General features: G+C 38.8%; 1 protein-coding gene across 1 annotated transcript in view; it reads right to left on the bottom strand.

Moving 5' to 3' along the window:
* Positions 1–16,831, bottom strand: part of TFB1M (transcription factor B1, mitochondrial) — a 30,286-nt gene extending 13,455 nt beyond the window's left edge. Inside the window, exons 1-5 of the mRNA XM_070932637.1 lie at positions 16,624–16,831; positions 14,433–14,584; positions 12,902–13,010; positions 8,484–8,635; positions 1,092–1,211 (exon numbers count right to left, since the gene is read on the bottom strand). Of these exons, the coding sequence (XP_070788738.1) occupies positions 1,092–1,211; positions 8,484–8,635; positions 12,902–13,010; positions 14,433–14,584; positions 16,624–16,831 (741 nt within the window). The remainder of the gene's footprint in view (positions 1–1,091; positions 1,212–8,483; positions 8,636–12,901; positions 13,011–14,432; positions 14,585–16,623) is intronic.
* Positions 16,832–17,098: the final 267 nt, after the last annotated feature.

Below are 17,098 nucleotides of genomic sequence, written 5' to 3'. Positions count from 1 at the left end.
GATAGAACCGGCTGAATACCACCACTGGGGCAGACCCTTAGATAACCAAGTCTTGAGTTACATTGGGCCTTAACAGTGACAATCAGCAGCAAGACTCATACTTGGAAACTGCCTAGCAACCAATGCAGCCACCAAACCAGTGGATTCACCTGAAGATACTGAAATACATACATAAGTGCCTAGTCCACCAGCTGTAGCTTCTGAATGCTTATTAAGGGCAGCTCCAAGTTCTGGGAAGGTACTCCCATTGAGTCCATTTATTTCATTTTGCCTTAATTTGAGATGAAAACCTAGCTACTATAGTATGCATTTATTCAATAAACCACGGCATAAACAAATTATGACTTATGCAAAACAGGAACACAATTATCATCAGCAATTTCTAAATTGCAATAAGGCAACAATAAAGAGGAGACATATATAACATTACAGACAAATAATCACTATCTCTATTTTGGATATTAGAGGGAATATAATAGGACTGGGTTTTGGAACTGGTTCGGGAAAACCTTAGACAACATTTTTTTTTGGAGTAACATTTTACTTGAGTTGTTATTCTCAAAATCAGGACGCAGTCACCTCTAAGGAAATCTTGTCTCCACAAAGTGATACACCAAACCAAAATAGCGATTTCCCAGAGGTATGTCAACCTTTATTGTTGCCATTAATGTGTGATTTCCTACAGATCCTACAAATAATTTAACTAAGTTTGATGCTCCTTTGAGATAGCCCTACAGGGCTTCCTACTACTCAAGACCTCTTAAGAATTTTGACACATCTTTGGGGTACTTGGAATTTATCTTAACATTTTCTCACCTGTTACTTTTTCTCTTTTATTGATTTGCCTTCCTTTTGAACACTGCCTTTAAATCTTTCTCTCTTGTCTTCACTAACAATTTATCCCCTCCCCCCATTATAAATGCCTTCTTATTACTACATTTACTTTTTAGTATTTTTGGAGCTAATCCAACAACCTTCATGAATATTTGGTGAAAATAGAATATGTCTGAGTCTCCATGCTAATAGCTTTGTGAATAGCTGAATGAAGCTTCAAACACTGATTTTAATGCAAAAAGAATGAACAGACTGACCTCTGGCTTTGGAACAAAAGCTTGACCTGGAATTGTGAAACCTTTTTTAACAGTGCATAGGTACTGAGACATTATAGAAAGCCTGCTTCGCTGTCTGGATGTTGTACTAGCTGTGAGTCTCTGTGGAAGAAAAATGTTTTTGAAAATGAGTGCAAGCATTAAACACAACGAAATAAAAGTGCTCTTTAGAGCAGCCTATTATCTAAAATACCAAATAGTTTACAAATCTTTTCAGTAACAGAATCATACTTATTGCTATAACAATTAATGGAAGGTCTACAGTTTACTTTACTGATGCTAACATTTCTCATATAAGTAAAACAAGCTTGAAGTAAAAGAAAGCAAATACAATTTTATTGCCATTGTATTTTTATACTTTTTGGATTCAGAAAAATCATGGTAACCTAAACATAGTATTGCAATAAATTCCTCAAATATATTTGTTTGTATATTCCTGGAGCATTTGGAAACATATTTAAGAGGACCTATCTCAGAGTGTATTTTAGAAAAATAAAAAAATGTAAAAAGTGAAGAAAACCTTTTAATACAGTCTATAAATCAACATGAATGTTCTATTTATTTATTTTTACTTACAAAATGCTCGTAGTAAAGCAAAGGGAATTCTAAGTCCAGGAAGGATTATATTTTAGCCTACATTGTGTTTTTGAATAGACACATCATTGTTGTCTCCATACAACACGCAGATATAGCTTCATTAATGCTATAAGTCAATGGCCTATAAGTATGTGTATTAGAATATTGATATATGGATATGTCAATACATGAACAATTTTATCTTTATAACTTTCTGCCATAACTTTACAAGTCCATTTATTTCATTTTGCCTTAATTTGAGATGAAAACCTAGCTACTATAGTATGCATTTATTCAATAAACCAGTCTAGCAACTGCTAAGTTCCAAACAAAATGCAAGTATGCATTACAATTATTATTATAAGCAAGTCTAACTTATACCAAAATCAATTGCTATTGAAAATGCTACATGACCTATCTTTGAAAAACTTCTAGAAATTTAAACTGCTGCTAAGTTAGCAGCAACAACTAGCTGGATGTTCTGAGCAGATTAATCCAATATTAGGGGATCTACAATATTGTGTTTCTGGAGTCAGTTCAAAATGCCGGTTCTTGCCTAAATCACAAGCTTGGTTCAAAATTTTTAGCAAGCATTGTTGCTGCTTAAAGTTTCTTGGCTGTCTAGCAAAAATAAAGCCTTCCCAGTGTAACACAGGGATTATGGAATGATTTCCGTGGAAAAATATGAAATCTCAGACAAAAAAATATTTCTTATTGAAAGCTTACTTGGGTGGCCAAGTTTGTCCATAAATATTTTCTCTTTCTTGAGCTAATGATTGGCCACTGTTGAATTATTACCACTGTTTATTACCACTGTTACACTTTTTCTGAGGCTATGTTGATCTGTTTTATCATAGATGTACTTGTGCTAAACATCTTCAATTTAAAATGGGAAGCCACTTTAAATTTTGCGAAGATATATATGATAAATTGTTTTGAAGTCTCAAAAGTGAGGCTCAATCAATATAGGCTAAATTCAGGGGTGGATTCTACTTACCTTTACTATCGGTTTGTAATGGGGCCGCGTGCGCGCGCTCTTCTGCGCATGCACAGAAGCATTTTCATGATGTCAGGGTCAGTGGGTGGGGCCTCCCACCGGTTTTACTACCGGTTCTATAGAACCGGTGAGAACCGGGGGCAACCCACCACTGGCTAAATTGGAACTATTACTGATTGTGATTTAGAAGCAGTGCTTTCATTGAGGCTTCCAAAATTTTCTTTTTTCTTTTTTAACCATTTTTTTCACAATTATCATAATGATGATAATTCCGTGATCAATGACAATACTAAGATCCTTTTTACAAACTGCCAGCTATTTCCAGAGTTACTGTCCTATGGTAATTTGTCAAATGCATTACTAAAACCAACCTATATAGCATTTTTACAGCCTAACAAGGAAATTCTACTACTATTATTATTAATCACACAGTCAACCAATGCAAGTGGCATTTTTGTCAACTATCAAGTCCTTACCAAGGACTTGGGATAGGCAGAAGTGGATGTTTGATGTGTGAAATCTTTACTTGGAACAGCTTCTATCCTGCAATGATATCGGTAGTGTTACAGATATCGTCACAGGATGGAAGCTGTTCCAAGTAAGCTGCCTTCTGCAATTGTCTGATGGCGAATTTGTTCGAATTTGTTTTAATGGTGTTCAAGTGGTGCTCCAATTGTTTTGGGAATGCATCCCAGGCACCTATTACTATTGGTACTACCTTTGCTTGCCTTTGCCACAGTCATTCTATTTCAATTTGTAGGTCTTTGTATTTTGTGATCGTCTCCAGTTCTTTTCTCTTCTATTCTGCTGTCTCTAGGCACTGCCACACCCACTATCCAGACTCGTTTGTCTTTCTTATTGACAATTGTTAAGTCTGGGGTGTTATATGGCAGGTGCCTATCTGTTTGAATTCTACGTCTCAGAGCAATTTAACTTCTTCATTTTCTATGGTCCCACCACTTCTTGCTTGCAGGCAAATGATGTTTCTTGCGGATCTTCCAATAGACCCTTGTTGCTACTTTGTCATGCCGCTGCTTGTAGTCAGTCTGTGTGATTGTCTTGCAGCAGCTTACCAGGTAGTCCACTGTTTCTTCAGCTTCTTTGCATAGGCGGCACTTATTGTCCGTTGCTGTCTTCTCAATTCTGGCTTTGTATGCATTTGTTTTTAAGGCTTGGTCTTGTGCAGCCAGAATTAGTCCCTTAGGACTTTCTTCAACTTTCTTGCTCTTAGCCATTGGCAGGTCTTGTTATTATTTGCTTTAGATATACACTGAATCCACACTGAGAACTAAAAGCAATGGATAGGAAGACCAGAAAAATAATGACAATGAATCATACCCTTCATCCTTGCAGCAACATTGACAGACTCTACCTACGAAGGCAAATAGGTGAGCATGGAATGTTGCAAGTACATCAGATGATTGAGGAAGAAAAAAGGGCTTTGAAAGAATATCTGAAGGACAATGAAGAAGATGCACTAAAGTGAGTATGCCAGGAAGGCTTATTAACTACTGGAGAAACCAAACTGGCCTACAAGAAAGACCATGAAGGCATAGGAAGATAAAGCACTACATGGCCAGTACATCATGATGATGATGATGATAATGAAAAATTAGATAAAGTTAATCTGGCAAGATTTATTCTTCAGAAATCCATATTAATGTTTGGTGATTATCACACTGTTTTAAAGATGTTTACACACTGACTTTTTTTAATAATTTGCTTTAAAAAACTTTCCACAAATTGACTTGTAAAATTGGCCTACATTTTCCCAAATTCTTTTTTTCAGCTTTTTGAAGATATGGACATTGTCTCTCCTTTAGTCACCAGGCATATTAGGCATTCTACAGAATTATTCGAACATAATGAGTAGATGTTCAAACACACATCAGCAAATTGTTTTAATTTCCTATCGAATATAATTCATGCGATTCTAGCAATGTGAACTTGTTTAAATGCAAAAATAAAGTCAGGTAATAGGAAGCTCAAACTTCAATCCTGCTCTTCATGGGGGCCAAGTGAAACATATTTCTTGTTGCAGAAGATGAAACAATTGAAGAATTGAGTACTTCTTCCTTTTCTCCGTTAATTTTGCCATCTTTATTAACCATCTGGGATATTGGTATTTTTAACTTCCTGTTAGACTGAACATATTTGTTGTTCTTTGGCTTTCTTTGCAACCTCAGTTCACTGTGGCTTTTAGCTTTCCTGACACCATGTCTACAATTCTCTGTTACTGTTAGTCCTATAAAGTAGACCAGACTAAAAAACCAATGCCATATATGTCTAAAGCTAGTTATATGGAACATCTATAATGACAGAATTTTGCAAATCTTGCTTCCCCCTCCCTCACTTTATCTCCATATGAACTAGGGAGGGGCTTTTCTCCAATTAGTTTCTTGAAGTGGACTTTAGCCACAATTGTCTGAATATTGCTTTTCTTCCTGCCCTTCAAGGCTATTTCCTATATCTTCTACAGCTACAAGTAGTAGTTGCTTAATGACAACTCTATTGCTAGGTGATGTGGTTGTTAAGCAAGGAATTATATGATCATGACTTGCAATGTTACTGCACCTTCTCCATTGACTGTTAGAAACCAGCTATGAAACATGCAAATGGACATCACATGACTGTGGGTCACTGATGGTCTTAAATGCCTACCAGTTGTGAAGGCCTGAATCTCGATCACATGCTGCAATGGCCATAAGCGCAAGCACCAGTCATGAAGTTACTTTCTTCAGCACTAGTGTAACTTTGAATGGTCGCTAAACAGAACAGTCTTTAAGCAAGGCTGTACTTCATGGAATGTGATAACAAAAAATAACAATAACAACACTACCAAGTCCAAAATTTAAAAAATTAAAACAGGAACAATAATTATTGATCTATGTAAAAGATAATCAAAATGACATGGGTGTGTTGGGAAAAGTCAGGTCTTGAAAAATAATTTTAAAAATAAAATAAAAATAGTAATATAGTAATAGAAAATCAGATATATCTAAAACCTTTAGATATGTCTAAGACATGAAACCTTCTCCCTTATTTCCATCAGACTAAGAGGGGCCATTAAAAATAACCTTAATGTAGTGATTGGTTTATATAGTCCTTGAAGCACACCAACTACTATTAAGAAGGGTTTAAAGATTAGAAAGACCTCTGCAATAACTCTGAAGACAAATTTATTCTAGTATCATAATTGTGTCACTGATTTTATGTTACATCAGTCTTATCACTTAATATAAGAAACTTACCAACTGTGCTATTTTGCCTCCCGTTTGAACTACATTATATGCAAAAACACTATAATTTTCATGTCACATATGAGAAAACTTGAAAGCATGTACAGCTGGCTCTTGCTATATAAAGCAGGCGGCATTTATATTCTTAAGTCTTTCCTTTTTCGCCTAAATGCCAAGAGGCTGTTCTTCCCCTTTTCCAACCTGGTTAGCTCTAAAATCATCATCCATCAGCCATACCACTAAGCTTAGAATAGCAGCTCACATACCAATTATTTCAGAAAACTGAACTGAAATGCCAGAAACTACAGGAACCAAGTTTTGATAAAAGGGCTTTGTCTCCCTACCGTGCCATCTGCAGAGGTTGGCACTGATGATCACTAAAACTCAACTAGAACATTAGGAAAGAAACGGAACATTTGCAATACACATTACAAAAGGCACACTTAAAAAAAGATTCAGGATCCCATCTTACTGGGACAGAACTTTTTGTTATAGAAATAGATTTCCAGGACTGAATTAGTTAGGGGGGAAGAAATCGGTTCAGATGTGTGTTAAAATGCTCCAGCTGAGAGATTCTTCTGAAATGCTCCTATTTTTCAGCCACATTTCTGGCATCAATTCAAAGAATTCTCAACAGCAGGTTTTTTCCCCATTTTCCACAGCACTGTCTTGTTAGGGGAAGGGGACAGAAAAAAACCCTCCCTCCTTACTGATTCAAAACCCTATTTACCCAGAACTGTGAACTAATGTAAGTACAGGTAGTCCTCGACATACAACAGTTCATTTTGTGACCCTTGAAAGTTACAACGGCACTGGAAAAAGTGACTTATGACCATTTTTCACACTTAAGAGAGTTGTAGCATCCCCATGGTCACATGACCAAAATTCAGATGCTTGGCAAGTGGTTCATATTTATGACGGTTGCAGTGTCCTGGAGTCAGCTTTTGTGACCTTCCGACAAACAAAACCAATGGGAAATCCAGATTCACTTAACAACCATGTTACTGATTTAACAAATGTAACAATTCACTTAACAACTATGGCAAGAAAAGTTGTAAAATGGGACGAACTCACTTAACAAATGTTTCACGTAGCAACATAAATTTTGGACTCAATTGTAGTTATAACTCAAGGATTACCTGTATCAGCTCTACCCTTTATGCCATGATTATCTTCATCAGAAAACATTCCTTTATTGGTGCCTTGTTTTGTGTAGCATGTTTAAAGTGTGTAAAACCAGCCAATGTCACAAAATCATTTTGACCATTCCTATACATAAAATTCAATGAAATTTTCCTCACAGGGTTAAAATAGAATAATGTACAGCCAAGGCTAATAACTGTGTTGCTATTATGAATGCCTATTGATGCATAATTAAAATTTATGTTGTGCTGCTGGTCAGTTCAAATACAGGTAGTCCTCGACTTACAACCATTCATTTAGCAACTGGTCAAAGTTACCATGACATTGAAAAAAATGACTTATGACTGGTCCTTGTAATTACAATTGTCATAGCATCCTCACAGTCATGTGATCAAAATTTGGGCGCTTGGCAACCAGCATGGATTTTCAACAACTGCAACATTCTGGGGGTCATGTGATTGCCACTTATGACCTTCCCAGCCAGCTTCCGCCAAGCAAAGTTACTGGGGGAAGCTGCATTTGCTTAAGTACTACATGATTTATTTAACTATGCAATGATTTACTTAACAACTGTGGCAAAAAAAGGTCCTAAAATTGGGTGCAACTCACTTAACAACCACAGTCCCTTGGAAACAAAATTCTGGTCCTAATTATGGCTAAAAGCCAAGCCTACTTGTATAATGATGAAGAAATGATGAAATTCATGTCATGATAATCACAACACAAATTCAAATAACTTTTTGAACTTTCATCCCAATACAAGTACATTAATATGAGTACATTAATTATATTATTATATCATGACGCAGGTTTTGTCATTTCCTGCCCTTTCAGTCACCTATTATAGTCCTGTTTTATGAAAGCTAGCTGGTTGACTTTAAGCCAGTAGCTCTCTCTCTGCCCAATCTATCTCACAATGTTGCTGATGTGGAGATGCTGATGTAGGAGGCGGAAGGAACAGTAGGTATACTAACTGACTTATTGATAAAAATAATAAAGGCAGGAAATAAATAAATAAAAACCAATGATAACCACTAGCTTTGGAGCTCTCAATGTGTTGCAACCATGGAATTACCTCCAGTTTATGCATTTCCAGTCAAATATGCAGTTGTCACATGCATACCCTACTGTCTTGAAGAGATCTTCTACCATCCCTAGAGAAAACTGCAGATACACAGGACTTGCAGGTTGAAGAGAATCAGTCCTACTGCTACAGACAGCCGATAACAAAATTTATTTAAACACACTCTATATGGTTAAGTAATGATCCATTCTCTAAGCCAGCAAATGTATTATTGCTTCCCCATTATACAAATGGACCAAACTACAAGAACAAATTAAACTTAATAATTCTTAATGTACCAATTGCTGATATTTATTCTTAAATAACTATATAATAATTCAATAAAACAAACTCACCTCTGCAACTTCTTTCTGAAAAGTCAGGGTCATCCGTATCCTACCATAACTAAAAGGCCCATCTCGATTAGATATATTCTCAAGCCACTGGATTATTAGTGGAGTTGAGACACTGAAAGGGAGGTTTCCAATAATATGTATGTCTGGATGATCTATAAAAGACAAAAATCAAAACACAAATATATTTGCTTGATCATAAGCCTTAATCAGAATCAAGGGTCAATATATTAAATTCTATTTAATATAGAGGGTAGAGCCGAGGATTTTGTTCAGTATCTGTATGACAAAATCACTCAGATTCGGGAAGATTTGGACTCCGACTGGGTAGTCTCAGGGGGAGAGACAGGGGCAGGTCTTGAGAATGTTATCTGGGATGAGTTTGATCCTGTGACCCCTGAGGACGTGGACAGGATTCTGGGTAGACTGAACGCGACCACTTGTTTATTGGACCCGTGTCCTTCCTGGTTAGTACTGGCTTCCCGGGAAGTGACACGAGGCTGGCTCCAGGGGATTATAAACGCTTCGCTGAGTGAGGGTGACTTTCCCGCCGCCTTGAAAGAGGCGGTGGTGAGGCCTCTCCTCAAGAAGCCTTCCCTGGACCCGGCAATGTTGGTAAATTATCATCCGGTCTCCAATCTTCGCTTTGTTGCGAAGGTTGTTGAGAGTGTGGTCGCGCAACAGCTCCCCCAGCACCTGGATGAAACGACGTATCTGGATCCGTTCCAGTCGGGCTTCAGGCCCGGGTACAGCACGGAAACGGCATTGGTCGCGTTGGTTGATGATCTCTGGAGGGCTCGGGACAGGGGGTGCTCCTCTGTCCTGGTCCTGTTAGATCTCTCAGCGGCTTTTGATACCATCGACCATGGTATCATGCTGCACCGGTTGGAAGAGTTGGGGGTGGGAGGCACTGTGTTGCGGTGGTTCTCCTCCTTTCTCTCTGACCGGTCGCAGTCTGTGTTGACAGGGGGACAGAGGTCGACCCCGAGGCCCCTCATATGTGGGGTGCCGCAAGGGTCGGTCCTCTCGCCTCTCCTGTTCAACATTTATGTGAAGCCGCTGGGCGAGATCATCCGTGGTTTCGGGGTGGAGTACCATCAGTACGCTGACGACACCCAGCTGTACATCTCCACCCCGGATCACCCCAACGATGCCCTTGAAGTGATGTCCCGGTGCCTGGAGGCCGTACGGATCTGGATGGGGAGGAACAGGCTCAGGCTCAACCCATCCAAGACTGAGTGGCTGTGGTTTCCGACGTCCCGATATAGTCAGTTGACGCCATCACTGACTATTGGGGGCGAATCATTGGCCCCCACGGAGAGGGCTCGCAACTTGGGCGTCCTCCTGGATTCACGGCTGTCTTTAGAAGAGCACTTGACGGCCGTGACCGGGAGGATTTTTCATCAGGTTCGCCTGATTCGCCAGTTGCGTCCCTTTCTGGATCGGGACTCTTTACGCACGGTCACTCATGCCCTTGTCACCTCCCGCCTGGACTATTGCAACGCTCTCTACATGGGGCTCCCCTTGAGGAGCACCCAGAGGCTCCAACTGGCGCAGAGTGCGGCCGCGCGGGTGGTAATGGGAGCGACATGGCGTTCCCATGTAACACCTCTCCTGCGCGAGCTGCACTGGCTCCCGGTGGTCTTCCGGGTGCGCTTCAAGGTTTTGGTTACCACCTTTAAAGCGCTCCATGGCTTAGGACCCGGGTACTTGCGGGACCGCCTACTACCACCAATAGCCTCCCACCGGCCGGTACGCTCCCATAGAGAGGGGCTCCTCCGGGTGCCGTCAGCCAAACAATGCCGACTGGCGGCCCCCAGGGGGAGAGCCTTCTCTGTGGGGGCACCTACTATCTGGAACGAGCTCCCCCCAGAGATACGGAGGATCCCGGATCTGCGCACCTTCCGCCGCGCCTTAAAGACCTTACTATTTCACCAGGCCGGCCTGGCCTAATTTTCCCCCTCTTTTATAAAAGATTTTTAAAATTTTAAATATCTTTTAGTATTTATATATTCAATTTTAAATTGGTTTTAAAAGTTTGGGGTTTTAAATTTGTCGGGGCCAAAATTATTTAATTTGATTTTATTCCATTTTTTAAATTTTGTATTGTATGTGTTTTTATTGTCTGGCTGTGCACCGCCCTGAGTCCTTCGGGAGTAGGGCGGTATAGAAATCTAATAAATAAATAAATAATAATAATAAATAATATTAATTAATAAACACTACTTTTAATATATATTCCAATATAATATGACACATTTTTTAAAACTAAAAGATCATTCTCAGGTTCCAAATTTTTAATTAATTTATCATAATATAAAATACAGAAATATAAAGAAAAATCAGAATAATGGGAAAAAGGGGGAGGAGAACGGAAAGAGGAAAAAATGTAGGATAAAAGGGAAAAGAAATAAAAAAACCACTGACTTTCTATTCTTTTTGGTATGATAGAATAAGCTAATAACATACCTCAACTTTTTATTTTTACATAATAATATATACCAGCCATTTCTATAACAACAAATCTATTTAATCAGCAAAACCCAAAACCAATATTTCATTTCCCTCCACCTCAAGCACAAAATCCAGAAGTGGTTTCCAAATAGAAACAAAATTAATTGCACTTTTCTTTACTCAAAACTGTCAATTTAGCCATCTCTGCCAACTCTTATCAACTTTTTCAGCCATTTGTCTGTTGTGAGAATCAAAGTATCCTTCCTTTTGTATGCAGAGTATTCTTGCTGTTGTCAGCATATATAACACCAAAGTTCCTAATTATTTTCAAGTTCCCTGTTTTAATCTTTATATTAAATTATGAATACAAAGATAAAACCAGAGAATTACTAAATCATTCTAAAATTAAACAATTTTATGCATAATATTAAACTGCCATGAACCTATGATTAATTGTCTCCTATTTTGCTTTGTCTTCAGAACAGAAGATATAGTTTTAATTATTCTTTTCTGTTACATAGGTATCACAAGCAGGAAGGTAGAAATTCTTCTAACAACTTTTAGATTTATTTAAAAGGCATAACACTGAATCTTTTGCAGATCTGAGCAACATATCTATGACTGAATGGAATTTTCAACATCCTTAACCTTAGGGCAGTAAAACAGTTAGTGAAAGAGAATGTCTGCGCTGCCTTATTTGCAAGGATAGAGATTTTGGTCATATGGGATCCCTGTCATTTCTCTCCCAAGGTTTTCCAACATTAATTCTCTTCTCAAACTGAATTTTCCTTCAAATAGGTCTCCTGAATCCTGTATCTAGGTTTTGACCTCATGTTTGGCATTTAACCTATCCAAATTAATTTAATTTAATTTCCAATTTATATACCGCCCTTCTCCCTGAGGACTCAGGGCGGTGTACAGCCAAGATAAAAAACATAGAATACAAATATTAAACATTTAAAAATATATATAAATTTTGGCCCGAAAGTTAAGAAATCACAGACTGATTAAAAGAATTTAAAAATTTCTTCTTAAGCCAACCCAGCTTGCTGGAAAAGATGGGTTTTAAGGGAACGACGGAAGGCATTGAGGTCATGGATTCTCCTTATCTCCGGGGGCAACTGATTCCAGAGGGTGGGAGCCCCCACCGAGAAGGCCCTCCCCCTGGGGGCCACCAGCCTACATTGTTTGGCTGATGGCACCCTGAGGAGGCCTGCTCTGTGGGAGCGCACGGGTCGATGGGAGGTCGTCGGTAGCAGCAGGCGGTCTCACATTAAATGTGCAGAGTCTCTGCATCAATAGCTTAAAAGGCTTTGACAGGAACTCAAGAGTTAATTGTTGTTGTAGGCACAATTTATGAAGGCAATATTCAGGTATGTCTTTGAGTTTTAGTAACTGATGACTTCTTGATAAATGTCCTAGACCGGGGGGGGGGGGGGGAGTGTCAAACTGGTGGTCCACAGGCCAGATGCATCATGTGCAGGCCACGCCCACCCCAACTCCACAAAGGCAAAAAATGTTGCAGTACATCACGTGACATCATGTGATGTGATCAAGTTTGACATTCATGTCTAGACCTATAAATAGCATTTGTTCTAATCTCAGATAACAAGCAGACATGCTACTTAGGCACCCCGGAATGAATGTTAAAACATGACTCTGAATAGTATTTAAGTTGCTAGTGAAATTCATTGCCCAGATTTGTGATCTACACAATACTTGGTGTGAAACTTTAGAATTTATTAACTTGATAATACCAATCACTTGTCTTGCACTAATGTGCCCTTAGCTGTGCTTAGGGAAAAATGTATCTATCACAGGGATCATTACAGGTTACTGGCAAAATTAAGAAATAGAACATACAAATTAACTTCCAGTCTTATCACTATAATCTCATGTAGTGTAATTTCATGTAGTGAATTCATTTTAATAAATGTTCTGAATATTTGTATTTGTAGCATACTGACCATCTTCCCAGTTCTTTGAAAGATGTTTAGGAAAAGCTTCATTGAATGTATATGTTAAAATATCCTCATTGACAATACGGACTTTTCCTGGAGCTGCTTCTGACAGTAACTGAGATTTTTGAAAAAAGAAAAAAATATTAAAAAGCTATTTAATTACATTTGAAAAACCTAAAAATTGAAATTTTTTTAGCATCTGTAATGCAAGAATTTGTACATTTGAGATTCTATTTGTTATACCAAACATCATTAAATGTGCCAAAAGGAGAGCTAAATAAATGCTAACCTGCACGTATACAAGAGTATAAAAAGGCAACAATATTGCAATTATTAATTTTAAGTTTAAAATAATAATTTGTTTCCTATAAAAAACTGAAGCAGAATTAACTTAAGTGATTCTAAATTCAAACTTGTTTCTATCATTTTAAGCCTATTTATTACCTTCTGACAGGCAATTTTAAATAGTTCCCCTCATTGATGAACAACTCCAAATATTCCATTTACTTTAGAGCAGGGGTGTCAAATTAACATCGTCACATGATGTATTGCGACTTTTTCCCCCTTCGCCAAACCAGGCGTGGGTGTGGCCAGCACATGACACATCCGGCCCGCAGGCTGCAAGTTTGACAGCCCTGCTTTAGAGAAACAGGTCTTTTGAAACAATATGGGAGATAACTTGAGGGACAATAAGGATGCAGAAATCAATACAACAGTTGAATTATAATATGCTATCAATTGAATTCCAAACAGTTCAATGTAGATTTTTAAATAATAGAAATTAGGAATTAGTTCAATTGTGTATAACAATTGACTATTCTGATTGGGAAAAATTGGTATTTTGCCTAATGCCTCTGGAGAACATTATTTGGAGAAGGCTGATTTCCACAAGTCACATTCTGAGTGAACATTTATTTTCTGTATTAATTTTTCTCTATCTCAGAGAGTCTGTTTCTCCCTCTCCTAAAAGCTTGCTTTATTATCTACTTCAGACATCATCAGTTTCTTAACCATGATCCAGGCTTCAGGTGTGTGCATCATGTAGATTGGTCTTTCTTTTTGCCTCTTTTATCTTTGTAATTTACTACAGATTTTTTTGGAAAATAAGAGTTAATATTGACTCAGCAACTGCCATTTCAATTCTGCCATGATATCCAATTAGGAACAATTATGTTTATATATAAACAAGGTTACCTTTGCCCATCTGTCTGTCTATCTTATATAACCACCCATGTTACACAAAGTGGCTCTAAGCAACATACAATAAAATCAACAGTTAACAATTAAAATAAAAACTGGATGATAAAAGAAAAAGTATCAGAATATTATACAAGATGAGCTGATAAAGGAGCTCCCCACTGGCAGGGGATCCCAAGTCTTGCTGAAAAAGCCACTTAAAAGAGATTTCCAGAAGATCACAAGGGTCAGGACCAACCTCACAAGTATATATTAGTATAACTAGTTATTAAAATGTAATACAATTTAACCTGTAAAAAGGTAATTATCAACAGTAGCATTTTGGAAAATATTTGGGTACCTGGAGTCCTGGAATAAAACGAGAATCTTTCTCAATTAATAACAAGTCTGCAACACCAGAATTTAAGATGGATCTACTGATTCCTCCTGGCCCAGGGCCTACTTCACACACATATACATTCTTCAGATTGCCAGCAGTCTTTACTATCTTATCTGCAAAAAAAGAGCATACAATAGTGACAGTTTTGGTTTCACAAGCACAGAACACCTAAAGTAGGGGTGCCAAACTCGCAGCCTGCAGGCTGGATGTCACATGCTGGCCATGCCCACCCCCGTTTTAGCGAATGGGGGAAAAATCGTGATACATCATGCGATGACCCCTGACTTAAAGTAAACAATGTTATCACTTCAAAATAGTCATTCATCATTGCATCATCAAATCAAGTAAACGGGACAAATTAATGTACAGTACAGCACAGCTAGTGAAAATTATGATAATTTACATTTGCTTGGTCTTCAGATTATACATTTACTATGATAATATTACAAAGGTACACATGTTTTTTTGCCTCCAAAAGTTAGTTCATTCTTTTGAGTACAGCATTGATAAGTTAAAAGTTAAAAAATAGTATGTATGCCCTCCCACAATTTGAAATTTTTTTGGGGGGGTCATATTAACAATGCAGATTATTTTGCTGCATTTATTTATTTATTTATTTATTTATTTATTTATTTATTTATTTATTTATTTATTTATTTATTTATTTATTTATTTATTTATTTTTTATTTATTTATTATTATTTTATTCAATTTGTATACCGCCCTTCTCCTAGTGGACTCAGGGCGGTGCACAGCCAAAACTAAAACACATACCAATACAAAATTTAAAATTATTAAAAGAATTACATACTTTGGCCCCAAATTTAAAACAATTCGAATTAAAACCCATTGACAAATTAAAAGCTAAAAAACTAAAAAAGACTAAAAGGGGGGGGGGTTCACGCCAGCCCTGCTTGATGGAAAAGAAAAGTTTTCAGGGCACGGCGAAAGACCCGGAGATCCGATATCCTTCGTATCTCCGGGGGCAAATCGTGCCAGAGGGCAAGAGCTGCCACAGAGAAGGCCCTCTCCCTGGGGGTCGCCAGCCGACATTGCCTGGCTGACGGCACCCTGAGGAGTCCCTCTCTGTGGGAGCGTACTGGTTGGTGGGAGGCTATCGGCGGCAGAAGGCGGTCCCGCAAATACCCAGGTCCTATTCCATGGAGTGCTTTAAAGGTGGTAACCAACACCTTGAAGCGCACCCGGAAGACCACTGGAAGCCAATGCAGCTCACGCAGGAGAGGTGTCACATGGGAGCGCCCCCTCGCTCCCATAATCCCCCGCGTGGCCGCATTCTGCACCAGTTGGAGCCTCCGGGTGCTCCTCAAGGGGAGCCCCAGGTAGAGAGCATTGCAGTAGTCCAGGTGGGAGACAATCAAATGGATTAATTCAGGTAAAGAAACCGGAATAACAAATATAGCACAGATAACTTACTTCTATGGGCACTCTTTAAATATTCATATTCAGAAAAGACAAAAAGTTAATTTTTCTTTATTTGTATTCATTTCATTCATATCCATGTTTATATTTATACCTGCTGTCTTGTATGTTTGACAAACTAATAAATACAAATACAAGTTATGGTGGTTATTACGAAAAAAAACATAAGCAAAGGCCGAACTTTTTATTTCCTATCCAAAATCTGAATGGAAAGCCAATTCTAGAAAATGAATTAGAAAGAAGAAACGAGCAAATGTAAAACGAGCGTCATTTCGCAGGTACAAATCATGTGACGGTCATACTTTCACTTTTGCGTCAAAAAAAAAATAATAATCCAAGAAAGGAAAAATATTTTTAAAAAAAAGGGTGGGGGGGGAAGAGATAGATAAAAACCTATATTCTGTATTGAGTTGTGTGATTTAATGCACATTTTCTATACCATCTAATTCGCTATGTCCCGCCACTTTTGCCAACTGGAAAAACATTCAATCAACTGAGATTTAAAAAGACAGGTATCTCAGTCTCTACCGACCCGGTGCTTCCCAAATGGTTGTACTACAACTCCCATCGTCCCCGCCCAGGACAGGAATGATGGAAAGGGTATTCCGGCGTATATAAGAGAGCCCCAAGCTGTCAGCAAAGCAGCCATCGCCCTTCCAAAGATGAACCTCCGTTAACACCCAGGACGCCAGAAGCGCCGCGAACGGCCAACCTGTGAGGCGCAGATCCAACAGAAAATTCTGAGACAATTCCTTCGTAGCTTTCAGTTTAAACAATTTGATGATCTCTCCAATGGTAGGAAGGACCGGCAGGCGGAAAGTAGCCACCTTCCCCGAGGCCGCCATTTGCCTAGCGCGGCGTTCGGCTGTTTTAACCCTCGCCTCAGAGACCCAGAACGCCCTTGCGCGAGGCGAAAGCATTGTGGGCCGGCTGACTACAAAGAGCGCCTGCTCAACCGACGGCGCAGGCGGACTTCGTAGCCTCCAATGCTTTCCCTTCGGAGGACCCCAGAGAGTCAGGCAGAGCTCCTCCCCCCCCCCCCGGCTTTCTTACATAGGCTTAACAATTAGGAGAAGAAAAAAAAAATGACGTAAATAAAGGAGAGCAGAGAAGTGAGCGCTACTTGGTGGCGCGTAACTTCCGAGTCTCTGAGAAAGTCACTCGTGCGTGCAGTGGGTGCTTTAGCT

This window comes from Pituophis catenifer, unplaced genomic scaffold (assembly GCF_029215685.1).
Source record: "Pituophis catenifer annectens isolate HBS135680 unplaced genomic scaffold, rPitCat1.0.hap2 SCAF_1, whole genome shotgun sequence".
In the NCBI taxonomy this organism is placed as follows: Eukaryota; Metazoa; Chordata; class Lepidosauria; order Squamata; family Colubridae; genus Pituophis; species Pituophis catenifer.
Note: the sequence above shows the minus strand (reverse complement) of the source record. Positions and strands in the feature narration are given on the sequence as shown.